Source organism: Stenella coeruleoalba (assembly GCF_951394435.1).
Source record: "Stenella coeruleoalba genome assembly, chromosome: X".
Taxonomy (NCBI): domain Eukaryota; kingdom Metazoa; phylum Chordata; class Mammalia; order Artiodactyla; family Delphinidae; genus Stenella; species Stenella coeruleoalba.
Window position 1 is genome coordinate 116113580 of NC_137152.1, and position 20608 is coordinate 116134187.

Sequence of the window (20608 nt, forward strand, 5' to 3'; positions counted from 1 at the left end):
AGTTTCAAGATGCAGGCCATAAAGGTTACCGGTTTACAAATACTATCGAATGTTCTCTCTTGGCATGCTTTTTTTTTTTTTTTTTTTAACTTTTCAGAGAATCTTTACACAGAGTTGTAACAATGCCACAAATCAAAAGGAATATTCCAGTTCCACCAACTGAATCTACGTGCAAGATGAAGGACCCAGCTGAGGTACAAACACTGGTACAGTTTTCTTGAGTTTGCTTTACAGAGCACGAAGAGACGAAGGTTTTGCATTGGGGTACAAAACAGATTTGCCTCTTGAGGTTAAATTCAGTGAATTATGTATCTAAAGCATCCCTTTGGCAATAGAGTTTGCAGTATCCCCACAGGACTCCACAGTATAGGTTTTATGTAGTAAAATCTATTAAGGGAATTCTCTTCTACGGGACACATCTTTGCAGCTACAGTTAATGAGACACCCTTGGAAACACCTGCCTCTATGCCTATTGATAATATAGTATTTGGAAGTTAGAAGTCAACAAAAGGCACTTTCATCATTAAATAAATGTCCTCTGTAGGAAGTAAGATTGCATGACCTAGATCTTGTTCAAAGCTGTCTGCTCCTCAAGGACCTGTAGGTAGTCGGGGGAACTCTGGAGTTTTGCCTTCAGTTCAAAATACTCGCTGCTCTTCCTTTGCTCCACAACTATTTTACTGTGGTTGCCGCCTATCAGTGACTTCTTGTTTTTTTTGTCTTGTTGTTTTTCAGGATAGCGGATCTCAAAACCACTGACGCCTATGCTATTGTACTCCTTTTTGCTTTCGAGAAAATTCTGAATAAACACATTGGAATCCCTGCTCGGGAATAATTCGTCCAGCTCATCGATGGTGCTCAGTCTCTTCCTGGTATCCACGTGCAATACATCTTTCTCCTTGTCGGGGACATTTCTCATCATGGCTTTCTGGCCTGGAGGATCAGAAAACATAAACCCGGTTTCGGATTCTTTCAAGCCACAGGTGTGGCTCTTGCTCATCTGCTCTATGGTTTGTGGAATGAAAGCTTCTGTGACCAGTCCGTCTTTTTTGTTGGTTTTGTGGTCGTGTTTTCTCAGCTGCAGCTGCATGGAGCCGCACTCGGGGTTCCCCAGGCCTTCGTGCTTCGCCGTGGGCTTCTTGTTTCGTCTCAGCACGAAAACAAGAAGGCAAAAAGCAACAAACACAGTTAAGATGAGGACCACTAAGATGCTGAGGATTAAAATTGACAGAGGCACTGGACCCCCAGGAGGACTGCGAATGGGCCCCAGCTGGGTGGTGAATGTAACGGCAGGTGCAGGGCTTGTGAAGGGTGCCGATGGCTTGTTTAAGAGCTTGGGACATAAGATTTCATTTTTGAGGGACTTCAGTTCGATGTTGGCAAACTGCACGGGTGTCTCACACTTCAGTTCTTTCATGACAATCCCGTCTTTCAGCTTCTCCAGCCACAGCTTTAATGCCACCAAGTCACAAGTGCAGTCCCATGGGTTGCCCTCCAAGTCGATCTGCGTGAGAGACTGCAGCTGATCCAGGACCCCGCTGACAGGCAGGTACATGAACTTGTTGTTCCTCAGGTTCAGTCTAGCAAGGGGTGCGCCTGAGAAAATGTACACGGGCAGGCTCTTTAAGAGATTATTATTTAAGTACAGGAGCTGCAAGTTTGGCATCGAGTCAAAGGTGCCCGCTAAGATTTCCTTAATCAAGTTGTATTCCAAATACAGATACTGCAGGTTATGAAGGCCTGAAAATATTTCGGGATAGAGTCTTTCGATCTGATTGCCGTTGAGATACAGCCTGCGTAAATTCGTGAGATTGCGGAATATGTCTCCCTTGATCACGGTAATCTGATTGCTGCCTAAATGAAGCAGATCGAGTCCTTCGAACTCGGTGAAGTCGGAGACGTCCACATCTTTGATGCTGTTGCCGTTAACGTGCAACTTCTTGGCATTTAAAGGTTTTGGTATCAGTTCAGACATGGACTGGATGTTTTTCTCTTGGCAGTTGACACTCAGTCCCAGATCTGAAGGATGGGTTTTGCAGAAGCAAGGTGCTGGGCAAGGTGTAAGAGGGGGCACCCTGGTTTGGTAAGAGACAATCTGGCTGAGATTGCGGTTGGAGAGGGCTTTGCCTGCCACGATTCCAGAGATCTTGGATGGATTTGTCGTTTTCGGTGGTTTGGTCACCAACCTGTGTAAGGACGTTTGGGTGGTGTGACCATTGGGAGTGGTGTAGCCATTTTCCAGCTGAGACGGAGGGAGGATTCGCACGTCAAAATCACTGCCTGTGCCCATGGGGCATAATTCTTGTTTGTTGGTTTCTTTTAAAAGCCTTCCGTATAAGTCACTGGGCGTTTCACAGATAGCTTCCCCTATGTAAATGTTATATGGCATATTCTCCAGCCAAGCTTTTAAAGGCAACAAATCACAGCTACAGTTCCAAGGGTTATCTTCCAGTTGCAATTCGACGACACGGCCTATGTGTTCCAGAACTCCGATATAGGGGAGCTTCTGGATTCTGTTCCCTCGTATATCCAGATGGGTCAAAGATGCGAATCGGAAAATATTATCAGGAAGGAAGGAAATCAGATTGTCATTAAGAATGAGAACTTTCAGTTTGTGGAGCTTATTGAAAGCTCCGCGTTCAATATACTTGATTAAATTGTAGTCAGCCTGGAGATACTCCAAGTTCTCAATGCCAAGGAAAGTGTCAGCTCGGAGAATCTTTAATTCATTGTTGTTCAAGTGCAACTGCTTTAATGCACTGAGCCCAAGGAAGGCTCCTCCCTCAATGTTCTGCAGTTTATTATTTCCCAGCTGCAGGGATACTGCATGTGAAAAATTCAAGAATGTATTTGGGTAGAGGATATTTAAAAAATTGTTTTGGAAATTGAGGTGATAAAAATTGGACCAAGGGGGTTTCAGCTGATTTGGCCTGTAGACTGAAACCTTCTCACAGTTGACATATAGCACATTCTCAACTGACACGCAGGAACACACATTGCAAATTTCCACCGATATGTCAGAATCTGCCTTTGTTGAAGAAATCAGGGCTGACAAAATCAGAAAGAGCCAAAGAAACATCTTCTTGCAATCAGCAAACAACTTTATGCTTCTGAATAAAGAGAAATAATCTAAAAAATAAAAAGAAAACATTTTTTTCAATGATCATTACTTGAAGAAGAATTTGTGCTTAAATCCTACCATAGCGAACACACGGCTATAATAATTAGCTTTGTGTTCTTAAGGCACCCCAAACTCCAAGTATTCTCACTCGGTCAAACAAGAACTACCAAAAATACCATACATTTTATTTCCGTGCCTGGAGTTTATACAAATCTTACATGTGCAGAACACACAACAAACAACAGGGAAAAAAAGGTTGCTGGTTATGCTTAAACCTGAACAATCTGAAAATAGTTTTTTTTTACTTGGACCACCAAATTTCACCCTTGAATCCAGACCTTAAGCTTCCTATTGGCGACTCAAATGACTGATCGCAGAACATCAACTACAGCACCACAAAGGAATTTCAATTTGTAAATGTCTACTCTCTAGGCTTCAGCTTGGTAAGAAGCCAGGCAGAGAAGACATTAGGGCCCTGGGTTCCATGAAGGATGGTGATGGGAGGACTGGGTGGCTGTAGAGGGGACAGTCAAAAGATCAAGATGGAAGAAACCCTAGAAAGATACTTGTCTGAGCTTCAGCCAGAGGTGAGCACATTGCCATGAATCAGTTCACTCCTGTACACTGCTCTACACTGTAAAAAAAAAAAAAACAAAAACAGAAAAAAACACAGATGACCCTGCGAGGTTCTAGAAAAATAACCAAGTAGAAGACGGCCAAATTTGAGTTTCAGGTAAATAAACGGTATCTAGCTTCCTGTCAGTCATTTCCCAAGCAGGGGGGAAAAATGCCTTTTGTCTTTGGGTCCCCGAAAGCAGGAGAGAAACCTGCTTGCCCCTGCACTGCCTAGCTGATGTCCAGACAGCCTTCCCACCCCCAAAACCTGGCTCTCCTGCTTCCCTGGCCCTCTCCCATTCCTCTGTGTGCCATTTTGAACCCAGGTCCGACTGAGCTTGGCTCAGATGCCGATCTCCTTCACTTGGACCACAGACCGCCACTGCTGATGAAGAGGAGTCCACACGCTACAATCCCCGGCTGGCTTTATCTGCAGCGCCAGATACATTTAGCACAGCCAATGTTTGCCCTAAAATCATCAGTTCCCAAACACCCCTCTCCCAATATGACCACCCCCTGTCCCTGTCTACAACTAAATCAAGAATCACTTAGTGGAGTTTCATGCTTAGCAAATTAACCCGTGGCTGCCAATTCCTTCCATACTGCATGCATATACAAATATATGCGATGCTTCATGGAAAAGATTAAAAGGAACAGCAAGCACTGTGCGTTTTACTGATGCAGTTTTAGCCGTGTGAGTGTTTTCCATCTGGAATGGGAAGCTGGCCGCAATTTCAATATGGTTACCACCAAATATTAATTAAATAAATAAATCACTCAGGAACACACAATGAGGGAATGATACAAGGAGAGAAGTGTCACTCAGAAACTCCTTTGTTTATTTTGCCCACGAGGAATCAGCTAGTGGTAAAACCGAACATGCCTCAAGGTAGACAATTCGCTAGCCACGACCCACGAAGATTTGCATTTTGAGTAGTTTGGTTCGGAATACAGCCGGCACTGCCGAGATGCTCCTTGGCTGTCATATAGACGTGCATTTCCCCAATTCACAGTGATAGCTTGATTGGCAGTGCAGAAAGAAGTCATAATTTTAAAGTATGACATCATCCAAACTAACTTTCATTGTAAAATCAAAATTTCACATGCTCTTTGGCCTTCCTACAGATCTGGTTTTCAACAGCTACTCTGGTTCATTAGAGTCTTTTCTTGTTACTACCCCCGCCCTCCTCCCTCCCCCCGCCCCGCGCAAAGAAATTCAAAAGCAACCAAACCAAACCAAACACCTGAATACCTGAATTCAGTACAAAACACAAGAACAAGGAGCATCAACAGATCCGAAATTGCATAAGGAGCTGCCCTCCTCCTCGTCATTTCTACTTTAAGTAGCAAGGGGGGAAAAAAGCGCAAGGACGAGCTAGAAGTTCCCAAATGCAGCTCGCATGAAACAGAAGCCGCAGGCAGCTGGAGGATCAAGCAAGGGAGAGGGGGAGTCGATCCGCCAAGGAGAGAGGGGAAGAGGGACTGAAAGGACAAGAGACCAAGGAGAAGTGGAGAGAGGAAGAAAAAGAGCAAGGAGAAGGGAGCCCCTCAAAACGGAAAGGGGCAATGAATGAAGCGAAAGAAACCTCATATTCACATGGTACCACTAAAACATGTACATTTTAAAATCGGGAGAGGGGGGAAGGCAAAAAGAAAAGAAGCAAACCCACAAAGTATGAGTTGAGTACCAAAAGCCATCTCTCGGGGTGACCAGGGCGGCCCGTCTCCCTATCCACCTCTCGGTCTCTCGCTCTCCGTGCCGCGCAGGACGCCCGGCTCCCACGGCCGGCCAGGACTGCACAAACCTGGCCTTACCACAAATCCGGCATCCACCCGAGCGCCGCGCCTGGCGCTCCGCTTCCACACGGAGGGACCCGGCCTGCAGGGGCCGACGACCGGGGAGGGTGGGCCGAGGTGGCTTCACCGGAGCCGGCATGGGAAACCTACGCCCTCCCGCCTAGGGCGCGCGTGGGGGGCTTCGCGGAGAGACGCGGTCCCCGCCGCCCCCTGTGCGCTACCTCGGGCCGGCAGCGACGCGGCTGGAGGGGTCGCCGGCGATGGCGCGTACCGCAATGTTTTGCCGCATCTCGGTGCCCGGAGCCGGCACGCAGCCCCCTCCCGGGTCCCGGGCCCGAGCGGCAGTCTCGTGAGCCGGGCAGCGGAGGCGGGGGGACCGCTCGGGATGTCGCGGGGGCCTTCAGCCCCGCTGCTCACACATTTCTCCGCGCGCTCCAGTCCCACAAGGGGCAGCTGCTGGAGTTTCCGTCGGTCTCTAATAGACCCGGGCGTGCGGTGGTTGAGGTGGAAGAGGTGGTCGGCTCAGGCCACGAGGGTGATGGCCACTGGGGCGTCACTAGCCCGCTTGTCACAGGCAGAGTGACCCCGCGGCTCCGTGGCCGAGAGCGGCGGCCCAGGCTCCCCCTTGCGCGCCCACCCCTACCCTTCCCCCAACGCCGGCCAGCCACATAATGCTGCTGTCACTAAGCCAGAAATCAGCTCAACATTCGGGCATCTTGCAAAGTCGCGCTGCCAGCGCTTGCCCGGCTTTGCAGGGCTTTATGAGTTACCCACCGGCCTCTCTCGTATTCCCTGTCTTGCCGGGTGCCAGCAGTCTCCGACCAGCTCGCGGGCCACTGCCTGGAGCCCCAGATCTACGTTCGCCTAGAGTGCCTGCGAGGGGGACGCAGAAAACAAAGCCCAGCCCAGCGCAGCGGCCCCGACAGCCCTCATCACCCTAGACAGGACACTTTCCCTGTCGCCCCGGCCGCCAGGGGGGCAGCGATGCTAAGGACACCAGATTCTTTTGGTCCTCAGGGACTTGCGACCGCGCCGTGGGCAGCCAAGCACGGCGCGCGGGAGGCGGGAGGTAGCCACTACAGCCGCTTTGGCCACTCAGCTCGCCCCAAACCAACACGACCCAAACTAAAAATAATAAGCTACCTGCCCCCCTCCACGCGCACGCGCCCGCACAACACACTCACACACACACGCGCGCTGCCGGGCTGAGCTGGTGGAAGAGGCCGCGCGTGTCGGTGCAGCTCCCGCAGCCCCCGCTGGAAATTCACCCACCTACGGACCCCGGCGGCTCTCGCAGGGCCCTCCGCGCCGCGATCCGCGCTGCAGTTTCCACAACGGTCTATATGTGATTCGACCTCGAGCTCCTCCGCGCCCGCTTGCCCGTCAAACCCAAAGAGCAGCCCTCGCAGGCGAGCAGGCGGGCAGCGGCGCGCGCGCGCGCGCCCCCGGCCAGACACCGCGCGCGCGCACCCAGCCCCTCGCACACGGGCTGCACCTTTACATACAAGCGCTGATTCCCCGCCCCCGCCTCCCCCCCCCACGGGCACACACGCAAACCTACCTCCCGACACTCATGCACCTCGACCCCAGCACATTCCCGAGGCCTCCCCCAGTTCCCCATCCAGACACCCCCACTTGATTCCTCTTCTGCCCACACATCGGGAAAGACAGCGCACTTTCCCCCCGGCATCCCCCCTCCTTTTGCCTAAAACACCCCCTAGGGAGGAGCGACCCCTTTCCTCCCGCGTAGAGACCCCAGCCCCCTAACACGGGCGCGCCAGCCTCCATCCCCCCGCCACATACACGCACAGTCGAGTCCTTTCTCCTCCCCCAGTCCCCTAAGAACCAAGGCAGGCACACACGCACACACACACACACACACGCGCACACACACACACACACACACCCGGGGCGTTCCTTTGAGAGAGCAACCAAGAACCCCGGCAAAGCCAAAGAAACAGCGGAGAGCCTGGGGGAAGGGGGGTCGAGGGAGGTAGATAGGGGCGTCGAGTCTACGCGGAATTGAATAATTCCAGGATCGAGGGGGGTGAGTCAACAACAATGACATTCAAGGCAACAATCGCACTTGGGCTTTGTATCACGGGTACGGTACCTTTGGCTAATTGTCACCCCCGCAGAACAGAGGGCTCCGGGAATACTTCTTCGGTAAAGGGCGATCCTGGATGGAGCCTTCTTGGGACCAGTTTCCTGGGAGCCAGTAGTGTTCGCACTACTCCTACCTGTCTGCGCGTGAGGGGCTGGGGGCTTTAAGGCAAAAGTGTGAAGCTTTAGCCCAAAGTGGGACTATTTAGTGGGTTTAGGAGACGGGTTCATTCTCTGCACCTCAGGACTCTGCGAGCCTTCGGTGTGGAACGGGTTAAGCGTGGTTGATTAAGGGGCCGGGGGTGGAGAGAGGGGACAGGGATATAGGAAAGAAAGGTGTGGGACTGAGAGAGATGCCGCACTTGCGACCAAAAGAAGAAAAAAGAAAAAAATCTGCTTTAGCTACTGAGCATGCCCAGTTCCCAGCTCAAGCCCTATAAGGGAGGCATTGTGAGCGTTCCACTTCTCCTGGCTTTGGTGGTGACCGGGAGGGGACTTTGGTTCGGGAGGGTGGCGGTGAATGAGAGACTTTAGAGAAGGGGGACAAGGTCTGGAGTTTGGGGGCTGCGCGGAAGGGTGTGGGAGGAGCAAAAGGAGAGACCTACGGGATGCCTCGGGGAGACAGAAAAGGAGATGAAACGGACTAAGAAAAGTCACTTCAGTAGCCCCGTCATTGTCATGTCTCTACCAAAGAGGCTTTAACTGTTGAATCTCAAATATCCAGAGGTTGCAAATCGAGCGTGTGGCTTGTCCAGGCCCCATTTGTTAATGCTTCCACAGGAGGGTAGGGATATCCTGAGGAATGGCGAACACTTAAACCAGTTTCGTGCAGCTAGGTCATTCAGTTAATAAGTCTAGTAAGCAAGCAGATGTACCTGTGGGGCGGGGGTGGGGTGGGGGTGGGGGTTTGGCCCTCATTTCAAACACCTGACTTTCCTAACCACAAAGGCTAAGACGGTCGTTTCCTCCCCTTCCCCCAACCTTGCTGTTTTCGTAGGTGCTCAGCTAAGAAAACTCTCTCTTTACTTTGTGTCTGTGGGAATAAACAGACACAAAGTAAAGAGAGCTAAGTTATAAATGGCAAGTATTTCCCCAGGACATTTCAGCTAATACTGCAGGGTCCGTTTCTTCAGGACCTATGTTCTGCCTAATCTACTTATTCAGATTGCAGTAGCTCCAGCCATCATACGGTGTACCCCGTACCCAGAAATGCTTTTGCTTAAAAATGAAAAACTCTTTAAAACTAGCAATAGCTTTGAAACCAGCATTTGGCTGTCTTCCTGAACTCCTACAGTTAAACATTTACCATAATTGGTTGATGTTTAAAGGCCTCAAATCTAGACCAAAAAATCCAACGAGCAAAGGATTTATTACAACATTTGTGGATACTGTCCTACCTTCTATAATATCAGTAAGATCTATTCATATATGTTTCAGTTTTTTCATTTTTGTCATTTCACGGGGGCTGCCTTCCGGATATATTCATGCAAATGTTTGCTGGGCATGGCATGTATACAGAGATGTACGTACAATATTTAAGTGAATATTTAAATAGATATGGATATATACGCATATTTCTTTATGACTTTGGTAAATATTGAATCTTTCATAAAGAACCCTTCCCCCCATTGCCCTTAAAATTTTCATCATCTTCTCCTTTAAAAACAACCTAGAAGCAGAAATCGAGTGGGCAGCAATGGTAAAATTTCCTGTGTTCAATAGTAAAGTCTATCATGAAATAGCATGGCTTAAGGAAACACTAAAGGATCCATCCATAACAACGTATGTACTTGTACGGCTCCTCTTAGTAAGGTGAAATTTGTTTCCTCCATAGGTAGCAGCTGCAGTATGTTGAAAAATCCCTCTACTGCTGTACATTTGAACAAAACAGATCCTGCTAATTAAGAACTCACATTTGCATTATTTCGTATAATGCAATTTGAAAGTGGTAATGGATACCAAAACAGGTTGGCATTTATTCTAACTGCAAAGGATTCGGGAAGCTATAATATATTTTATCAGGATAGGGGAATTGTTTGTCCTTTACTATAAATGTTAACAAGATTCAATAGAATGAGCAAAAAAATTTTACCTGAAAATGTAATGCACATTCCAAGTACCGTGATAGCTGAAAAGGCCAGATTTGGACAGTAAATATCAGATGACTTAAATGCCTATCTTTATTTAACTTTAGAAACTGTTCTGAGAGTCGACTATATTTGACTGCAATAACTGTGGAATGTTCTTTTTCATATAGGTATGGAGACAGAAATCTGAAAACAAGTACAACTAGAACATCAATAAATTACAATCAATAATAGCCCTAGGAACTTAGTGATTAATATCCAGCTTATTAAAATGAATGCTTTAATAAAAAATAGTTTGCTGTTTAAAAATGATAAAGGGGATCCTCATAAGAATAACATAGAAGTAACAGCTTCAATGCCTTCTGCTTTTTTTGCTTTCAAAATAATTTAAAAACCCGGTCCGTTAGCCCTGCAGTCTCATTTCTGTGTCCTAAAACTACACTTGATATCCGTAGAGAACAATAGTAAACTAAGGGAAATTTCTAGCTTAAAAAGGAAGCAAATATATAAGTAAAGTTTTAAGAAAACTCCAGTACTGCTTATGGCAATCTGAAAGAAAAACAAAGTTGTTCTTCCCAAAATATATGAATGCGAATATTGTGAGACAGATTTGTAATCGCCTCATAGTTTTCCTACAAATGTTCCACCGTACTTAATCTTGGCTTTGCAAAGAATGTAACTGGAACCATAGGACTGTGCTGATCTACCGTGTCTCCCTCCTTCAGGGCAAATAAACAACTGCACCAGAAACTTCACCAAGCTCCTGGATATCCTTAATTCCAAAGGCAATTTTAGTCAATCAAACACTTCCAACCAAAAGTGATTATAACACCAATAAAACTTGTCCCTAGTCAATAGTCTTTCACTTTCATTGTTTTCCTCATTTATTCTGCCTTGTCCTGCTGCTATTTAAAATCAAATGAGCTAAAAAAAAAAAAAAAAATCAAGTGAGCTTTCATTTTGGTGTCCTGGTATCAACGGATCATTCGGTGTATCCTAATTTCGAAAATGTATTTATACTCTGGGAGTTAAAAAAAAAATTGCGAACTTAGCATTTCTCTAAGTGCAATACAAGAAAGTTCTTAGGATGTTAATAAATCTTCTGGAAAGAGACATTTCTGTGATCAACTAAGTTTAGAAGACGCTTGATTCAATAAAGCTAAACAATTCTTTTAACTTTGGAATTTCTCAGCAAATTCAATTATATTAAAAATGAATTCTGACTTACAAGGGAAAAGGGATAGAGCATGTAGCATTTCTCAAACTTATTTGACAATGGAATCCTTTTTTTTTTGGATCACATACACTTTGAGAAACCTTGTACTAATTGCTCAATTTTGCAAACTTTATGGAATTGAGGAGCTGAAAGGTAGCTTTCAGATCATAATCTAATCCATACCAGAGTAGCTACTATTGAGTCCCTCTTCTTCTAAGCCACATTGCCTCCAAACATTATTTCATTTAGTTCTCTGAATCATACTAAGAGGGAGAGATTCTTCTTCTTTAAAAAATGAGGTTCAGGGAAGTTAATTAATTTGCCCTAGGTCACACAGTAGCAAATGACAGTCAAGATTTGACCCAGGTCTTTGAGGTCTTCCTGATACTTCACATTTCCTTGTCCACAGAGGGATCGAAGCACTTTTAATTTTGAAAGCATAATTGATTTTTTCCCCAAAGGGAAACCCTTGGGACATAAATGTTTGCAAGTATCAAAGTATTAATACTCAACACTAGAATAAACCAATAGAGGACATGAAAAACACTTGACATCAATTGTGCACAACAGGGTCTCAAATCAGCTGATTTTACCCTTTGCCAATCACGGGCTTGTTTCATCCATCCTGCTCTTTCAGATTTCATACCTGAGTTGATTCTGAACCTGTGATAGTGTCTCAATGGTTCCTTATTCCAGACAGTCGCCTTTGCTACTGTCCAATGGAGCCAGGCAGAGCAGTAGTGTTCATCCCTAGGCTTATTCCATCATTAAAGACAAAAGAACTGTTATCTGATAGGGCACACAGTGAATTGGAAGAGGTGAGATTAGTTGATGAACTGATTAGATTAGATTAACCTGACCTTCCATTTTGCCCAGGCTACCTCTTTAAATTACAGCTGGTAACCTGTGTTTTGTTTTGTTTTTTAAAAACCTAAGGTATCAGCTGTTAATGTATTAAAGTCTGAGTACTCTAGGCATTGGATGATCTTTCACATCATATCCCATTCACAGATTTTTTTCTGGAGGATTAACAAAAAAAGAGTATCCTGTTCTGAAGGATCTTTGTAATGTGGGCTTCTAATGAGTACAGTACCTGTTCGTTTGGCTCCCTAGTACCACCTCTATTTTCTAGAATATCATTTTTCTAAGTCACAGATGCTGATATAATAGCAGCTGTTCTGTTTACCCATTTTCTTTCTGAATATTCTCTAATTTAAAGAAATCTCATCTTTCTCACTCACTGTCAAAGATTAGGGCCCCAAAACAAGCTCAACTGCCCTCAGACAGCTGAAGATAATAAAGACGGTGAAATAAAAAGTAGGAAGTTAATAGCCAAACAATCTACTGTGAGAATTACTCCAATGGGCTGTACAAGTTCCATAACACCGACCAAAGCTTTGTCAGAAGGACAGAGAGGTGATGAGAATCCTTCCATTTTTACCATGCTCAATTCTATCTGGGGAACCAGAGTACTGTCCCCAGCCGGCAAACCTTTTTCTTCATTTTGCAAAAATATTGACAATCTTTTTTTTCCCCAGTACTTTTATAAGAGTATTTGTTTTCCTTAGAAATGTAAACTTAAAACCTTCCTTCAAAATTGATCTTGTTTCCAGACCCTCCTCTTTTATTTTAGAGATTCCTTCTGGATAATTCCAAACATGGGGCCAAATCAGGGGCATAAAACAAGGGAAAAAAACATAATGTGAAGAGATGAGTGATGGTGTGACTGTATCCCAATTACTATATCAAAAATAAAATGTAGCCCTTTCTGAGGCTCAAAGGGTGAGTCAGAGGAAAGCAGAGCATCTGTGTAAGCCAGTGTCATGTATCTGTGATTGGTTACCTTCTTTTTCAGTTCAAAATTGGAGCTTCCATTTCCCTGACCTGACTCAAATTGAATAATGTCTACCCACGCAGGCCTACATGAGGAAACTGTCCTCAGTCACATGCCAAGGGATCACGGTGTAGGAAAACTTGTCATCACAGAGAATTCCTGCTTGATCTGTTATGGGCATAGGGTTGTTGTTAAGCATAGAGTTTCAGGGGTTAAAGGGACCTTAAAATTCTTACGGTTTAACCACTCTCAGTCAAAGCGGAAATCTTTGTCAGATGAACACTCATTGCTTGAATACACCCAGGGATGAGGAACTCTCTGAGGGTCGAAGCTTCAGTGAATCACCTAGAAAATTACTTACAGAATTTTTGAAATCCTTACTGTTTTGTAAATGTAAAAGAAACATAAAATGAAACCTATCAGGATTTTAAAGAATGTGAAATTCGGAACCACATGGGATTGGGTGGAATTCTTGCTTCACTATTTAATAGTTCTATGATTCAGGGAAGTTAACTTTTCTGAGAATTCATTGTCTCCTCTGTAAAATGGGTATGACAGACTCAATCTCCCTGGGTTTTATGAGGATTAACTAAGATAATGTTACAAAACACCTAGAATGGTAACTTTCTGACACAGAGAATTATCATTTCCTTCTATTCATAAGTAGAATAAACTTCTACATATACAGAAACCGAAGAATGCAAACTGTACATTCGTTTCCTACCTGAGTCTATCTAAGGATGATGAGTAGAAGAGAGTGATGCGATTATTTGTTTGTTTTGCTTATTTTTAACTATTTCAAAAGCTAGAAACCATTATTTAAAAATAAATCCATGGGTGCTCACACTTCCTGGCATCCTTTAGTTACTCTTCTAATTTCATCTATTATTAGTTTTTATCTATTTATTTATTTTTAATTAATTAATTAATTTTTTGCTGCATTGGGTCTTCATTGCTGTGCACAGGCTTTCTTCAGTTGCGGCGAGCGGGGGCTACGCTTCGTTGTGGTGCGCGGGCTTCTCATTGTGGTGGCTTCTCTTGTTGCGGAGCACGGGCTCTAGGCAAGCGGGCTTCAGTAGTTGTGGCTCATGGGCTCTAGAGCGCAGGCTCAGTAGTTGTGGCTCACGAGCTTAGTGGCTCCATGGCATGTGGATCTTCCCAGACCAGGGCTCGGACCCGTGTCCCCTGAATTGGCAGTAGGATTCTTAACCACTGCGCCACCAGGGAAGCCCCCTATTATTAGTTTCTAAATGTTAATTTCAACAACAACCTCTGTAGAGCTGTGTTATAAACACCATCATTATTTTGAAAAGAGTCTTGCTTGCCTAGTCTATAATCTCATCTTCTGGACTCTAGACCCACAAGAAGTGGGAAGTATCATTATTTCAACAGAGTTCCTCATTATGGCCCTGGAGAGAATATTAAAAATATTTTTTTTCCTGAAGCCTGTCACTGAATATCTGTTTGGGAAAACAAAGAGAAAGGGAGAAAGAAAAGGGGGAAAAGGAACCAAAGTTTATTATATAGTTGCTATTTGTACGATGTTATTTGTAGCATTCTTTGTAACATATGTGCCAAAAAAAAAAAGTTCAAGTGATTTAGGGGCACTAATTTTATCATTTTATCTATAGAAAACATGTATTTTTAGAAACATAATGACTTGAAGAGCTAACATTCTTCTATCCATATGATTATTTTGTCATAAGAGTGGCATATGTTGTTTTTAGAGAAAAGAAAGTCAGATCTGACAAGATATGATGCATTTATATCTAAGATCATCCTAGTGTGATAAATTATGTAGTTAATTCAAACTCAGTCATCCAATAACTATTCCGACAGTTACAATGTCCATATGCATGTATCTGAGCTACTATTAATTGACTTTTCTCAGAATATTCATTGCTAGAAATGAACTCTAACTTATCTGGATTTTATTTGTAGCTCCCTATAGTAAAAATATTCTAATGTAAAAAACATTCAAGGTATGACCTCTAACTAATGTATTTTTCAGAAAGTAGAAGTTGTTGGGCATTTTACTTCTACTTATAGTTGAAGCTATTCTATAAAATTTCATTTTTATTATCTTTATGGATGAGAGAATACCCAGGAAATCAAAACTATAGGATCCCAGCCCTCAGAGCAATGCAAAAAAATTACAAATGGACCATATAATGATGACTCCTCTCATTTCTCTGCCTGTGTTTCAGGAGATGTGAGTTTCCTGAGCCTTGAAAGGAGAAGGGTCTCATTGATAGTCACTCTGATTTTGTCCTTGAGAATCTGTCCTACGTGACAAATGGCAGGGCATCCCTGTGTGTGGCCCTGATCATCCATCCCTACCCCTTTGTGTACACTTAAAGAGGGCTTCTGGTCAAAGTAGAGAAAATGCCATTTTCCAGTTTAAATTTTGGTGAATGGTCAGACTTGTGTTGATCAGTTGGCCAGTTATGTCTTGCAAACCCAAAGACTTATAAGTTGAATGTCTCTAAGTCAACACTGACATTTAAACTTGAAGTTAAATATACTGGCAAGAGCTTCTATTTTGTTAATAAGTGTTTGTAAAAAGTTGTAGGATTTTATAAAAGGGAAATTTCTAAAGGGGGGGGTGTCTTGCTATAAAAGAAGTTGAATTTGGTAAACATTGGAAACTATAAGAACTGGTGATTAAGTGGATGTTAATTCAGAAGGTATATATTTTGGCATCTGTTTTTTCAGCTCATTATTAAATATTATTATGTAAAGTATCTCTAATTCATTAGAGAGTCTGCTTTTATCATTTATTAAGACTAGTGGCAAGAATAGATTGGCCTAGAGGGGAAGAATGGATAAAGGAGAAACAAATGACATTTTAGCATAGGAAGCATATAATATACAAATTACACATAACTCTCAAGTAGGTTTTTTCATCATTCAAATCGTTACCCACTTCAAGTGAGTACTTTTTTTAACCAAACATTTTCCCTCTTCCCCACTCACTGTAAATTCTGTATTAATCACATTTACACTCAGAGCTTTTCTGGAAAAAGACAAGTTTAATCCTCAACCTTCCTAGAGAGCCACACTGCTTCTTTTTTTTTTTTTTTGCGGTACGCGGGCCTCTCACCGTTGCGGCCTCTCCCATTGCGGAGCACAGGCTCCGGACGCGCAGGCTCAGCGGCCATGGCTCACGGGCCCAGTCGCTCCGCGGCATGTGGGATCTTCCCGGACCGGGGCACGAACCCGTGTCCCCTGCATCGGCAGGCGAACTCTCAACCACTGCGCCACCAGGGAAGCCCCACATTGCTTCTTATACCACATGGACATAAGCTCTCCCGAATTAAAACAAACCTGTACCACTCCCTCTTCCCATCCCCATCCCAACTGTTGATTTGGTAGCTTCATGTTGAATGAGTCAAAATGTATATTGAAAACAAATTAGCATGTTTTTCTCTAGCTGTCCTAGCAATAAAAAACTGCCTTTCCTTTCAGAGTCCAAGAACTATGAATTCAAGAAAATATGAAGTTTAGTCAAGTTAGCCTGACTGCAAATAATCTGCTCGACCATCAAGTTCAGTTCATTTTAAGCCTTTATTGAATACCTATTACACATGAGGCTTTTGAACAGCAAGGTGAAAGTCACTGCCTCTGTCCTCCAACTTCTCTTAGCTCAGTAATAAAGCAGATGAGACTATGTTATAATAAACAATATTCTAAAATGTATTGAATGGAAATGCCCTTGAACCACTGAAGGCACATTTTTAAACTTTACCAAATTTCTTGTTTTTATTAAACATTGTGAAATACTATAGTTGAAGGCAGTAATGATAGGCTTCCATGGCACATATTCAAGGAAATTAAGAAAATCAGAACATTGCCTTCCATCAAATGGCAAGGTCAACAACTTGTATGTCCTTCTGGAGATGACACAGTCCAAAACTTTGGTATTCCTCCAGAATACAGAGTCAAAATTTACCATGTGCCAGGCATCTTTGGAAAGGACATTAACCGGAAATGTTCTATAAAGTAAGAAATTAAATCATTTGGAAGGGCCAGAAATGGAAATAACCAATATAACCAAAAGAAACAAAATAAAAGAGGACACCGAAACAGTACGATCTTTTCAAATTCGATGTCCAAAACATGAAAGATTCAAGAATGGTGACATAAAAAGGAAGACAAGCTCATGTTGGTTTCAGGTGTGTGAACATTATATAGGCATGGTAGGGACTTGACTTCTCAAGTGGAACTGAGTGAAATATAATGATAACTGTCTTTTCTACTTAGTATATATATGAGTAGTGACCAAGAAGCAACAACCCAAAACCCCCAACTTCTTCTCAGGATGTAAGTTACTGGCAATAGTAGCCTAAATCTATGCAGATTTGGTTTTACATTATTACTTTTTCTTTTTTACTGATATAAAAAACGTGCTACAATATTTAAATAGGTCATTTGAAAAATATTTCAAGAAAGAGAGGAATCTTACTGAAATTACCAAGACTGCTTACAATCCCAAGCAGTTTAGCCTTGGGATTCCTACCTCGGCCTGACAGTGCTGCCTTCGAATTGTTGTTTATGGATGTCAAGAGACTTTACACATTTCTTTTTGATTTGTTTGGACTCTTTTTTCTAACATGGTATTTAATTTGTGCTTTTGCTCAGTCCATCACCCATATACAATTCTTGAGGGAATGCTGCATTTGAAGTTGAACTGAGATTCCGTGAGAACTTGGGTAGTCAGGATTTTACCTGAGTTCCATTGCTTTACTGCATAAACAAAACTCACCCCATCCCCACTGGCTCCCTCTCCCCAAAAGGAAGAAAGAAAAAGAAAAGCCAGAAGAGCAGCCATCCCCAAACATTTGGTGTTCAGCATCTTACACTGAAATCTGCCTTGGCTATTCCATTTACATGAGGTTTAATTTGTTTTTCTTTACAAAATTATTTGGGAAGAAAAAAACACATTTTCCCTGCTTTGCTTCTGTATTATTATTTGACTGATTTTCAGTTTATTAGTCATTCATCTGGATTGGAGCCTGTGTATTTTCCCAAAGGTTTAAAATGGAAAATGATTTCTTTCAACCATATTGAATCTTAGCTCAAAATTCTTTTTCCATATCTAAGAAGATTCACAGATATTTTCAGATTAATGCTTACAACACTCTCATAGATTATAAGAAAGACATCATAATAGCATCATTTATAATATAAGAAACAGATTAGAGCTAACTTGATTAAGGTTCTATTAGTTGATAAGTTAGGAACAAGGAAAGAACAGAAATAAACAAGGTTTAAAATCCTGGATCTCCCGGTTCTCAGTCCAAGGTGCTAAAATGTTCTTCTATGACTCTCTAAGGCAGGTAACTGCAATATAGTCATCATGGATGAACAGGAAAAACGGTTTTGGAAACGCTGAAAGAAACAGGAGACTGGAACCTACTGCTACTGCCAGGGTAAAGGGCAGTTGTTGGGGGCACTGCCTACAGGATTAGTGAGTAATAAGGAAGGACCACGTCCCTTGTCTCTCCTCCAAACTTACAGACTCTGTCTAGCTCCCCATTGGCAAAACTTCACAGGCATCCAGCTAGCAAAGGAGAAACGTGCTTTGCAGAGTCCCAGAGCCAGCATCACAGAGAGTGTATAGAAGCTATAGAAACATGTATTTGAACCTGAGAGACCACTCTTCAGTTACTTAGCATCCATATCCATCCTTCTACACATATTTAACTTTTTATACAACACAACTCTACGTTTTCTCTCCTTCCTTCAAATGAAGATACATCTCCCTTCCCCCACTGCAAAGCCCTGACATGATGTCCATCTCTAGCTGATATGAAATACTCTTTTAATTTCACCTAAATATTACATAATCTGAAGACTAACTTGTAAAGTTAACTGCCAGCAACAATCCTTATAGAAAATAAGGAGAAAAGAGGAGAGAGGAAAAAGAGAAAGTGTGGGTGTGAAATTATCTTATATATGTGTGTCTATATATATATATATATATACACACACACACACACACACACACATATGATATGTAATTGCATGGTAATTAGCACTCCAATTCAGCCCCCAAACACACAGAGGTTGATTATATTAGAAAATATTGAAAAATATTTTGTAAAAATTTTTAATAAGAAAAGGTTTATTTCTATTACATCACAGCAAGTGAGGGATTTAAACTGCTGTGCTGGTTGGATCACGGAAGGATAAATGTATGTACCTCTGAGTAGAGACTCTAACAATATCTACCAGAGAAAAATATTGAATACACACATGTACACACAGATATACACATATATAAAATAAATATATAGTATGTATTGTATGATAACTACTATATATATAATTACATATACATATATGTACACACACACACACACAAAAAGCAAAGCAGGAACTTGGCATAGCTGCTCCAGTATTTTTTCTTTCATGAGGCTGTGAATAATATAACTACCTTCTTTCACTGCCCCTTCCATATTTGCTTTCCCTTAAGTCAGAACTCAGCTAGGCTTTGTTCTTTCCCTGATAGAGTGATGCAAACCCCAAACTTTCATCCTTGAAGGCTTTGAATTCTTAGTCCTGCCCCTCACCCCCCGTTTGCATTAGTTTTCCATTAAGCTTTTCTGTTGGTCATGAATGTATTAAGAGGCAGCATGGAAGGACTAAGAAGGCAGTTCCAAACCTAATCCTTTCTACTTCAGCAACCCAAACTATCCTTGGTAATCAGGATTACTTTTTTTTTTATTTTGCGGTACGCGGGCCTCTCACCGCTGTGGCCCCTCCCGCTGTGGAGCACAGCTCCGGACGCGCAGGCTCAGCGGCCATGGCTCACGGGCCCAGCCGCTTCGTGGCACGTGGGATCCTCCGGGACCGGGACACGAACCCGGGTCCCCTGCATCGGCAGGCGGACTCCCAACCACTGCGCCACTAGGGAAGCCCAGGATTACTTTTTTGAGATGGAAAAACTATGGGTGGCAGGCAGCTTTCATTGGTACATTGTTCAATAATATCATAGTTTATTAAATTACAACTGTTACTGATGCCTGCCTTCCAGATCTTTTGGCCTGGTATGGCCACAGCAGGCACCATGGGCTGTATCCTGAAGAGTGGCACAATGGAAAAGACTAGTAGGTAGTTGTACACACTGTCCTGGGCAGCCTGGTGGAAAATGTGGATAACTCAGCAGATTGATTTTGGTTAGACTTTTTAAATGAAAATTCAAAGTAATTATAGTGATTTCCAAGCTTGCATTCGCCTTTCATTTGTGATAGTAACAAAACAGGCTATTGATTATAGGACAACAGGTAGATTTGACAATTCAATAATGGATCAATTTAGGGGAACTACACTGGCCTTCCACAAGTTAAATACCTTTGGTCCAGGCAAGCTCTCCAAACTTTCTTCTTTTTTCCTTTATACTGGCTTCACACTTTACCTTGTGTTTCTCTCACATTTTTATTTCTGCCATATGTCATAGCCCCTGAGGGTCCTCTTCACTATCAGACTGGCTGCAGAATAGGATTTAGCAGTTTCTCTCTTTTTTGTCCCCTTAAATAACCTTCTTAATTAAAGTGTTTTCCTGTTAATCACTATGTGTGAAAAGATTGAGGCAAACAGAAATACCATTGCTTTACTCATTTAAGAAATCATTTTTGAACACTTATTTTGTGCTGGGAACTATGCAAAGCACTAAGATTTGTTTTTTTTTTGTTTGTTTGTTTGTTTGTTTTTGCGGTACGCGGGCCTCTCACTGCTGCGGCCTCTCTCGCCGCGGAGCACAGGCTCCGGACGCGCAGGCTCAGCAGCCATGTCTCACGGGCCCAGCCGCTCCGCGGCATGCGGGATCCTCC

General features: G+C 43.3%; 1 protein-coding gene across 1 annotated transcript; it reads right to left on the reverse strand.

Moving 5' to 3' along the window:
- Positions 1-562: 562 nt before the first annotated feature.
- On the reverse strand, positions 563-3094 carry SLITRK4 (SLIT and NTRK like family member 4; the record flags this gene model as incomplete). The annotated part of the gene is made up of 1 exon (XM_079911150.1): positions 563-3094. Exon 1 carries the CDS (start codon positions 3077-3079, stop codon positions 563-565), a length of 2517 nt encoding a protein of 838 aa, XP_079767276.1. The 5' UTR covers positions 3080-3094.
- Between the last annotated feature and the right edge of the window lie 17514 nt (positions 3095-20608).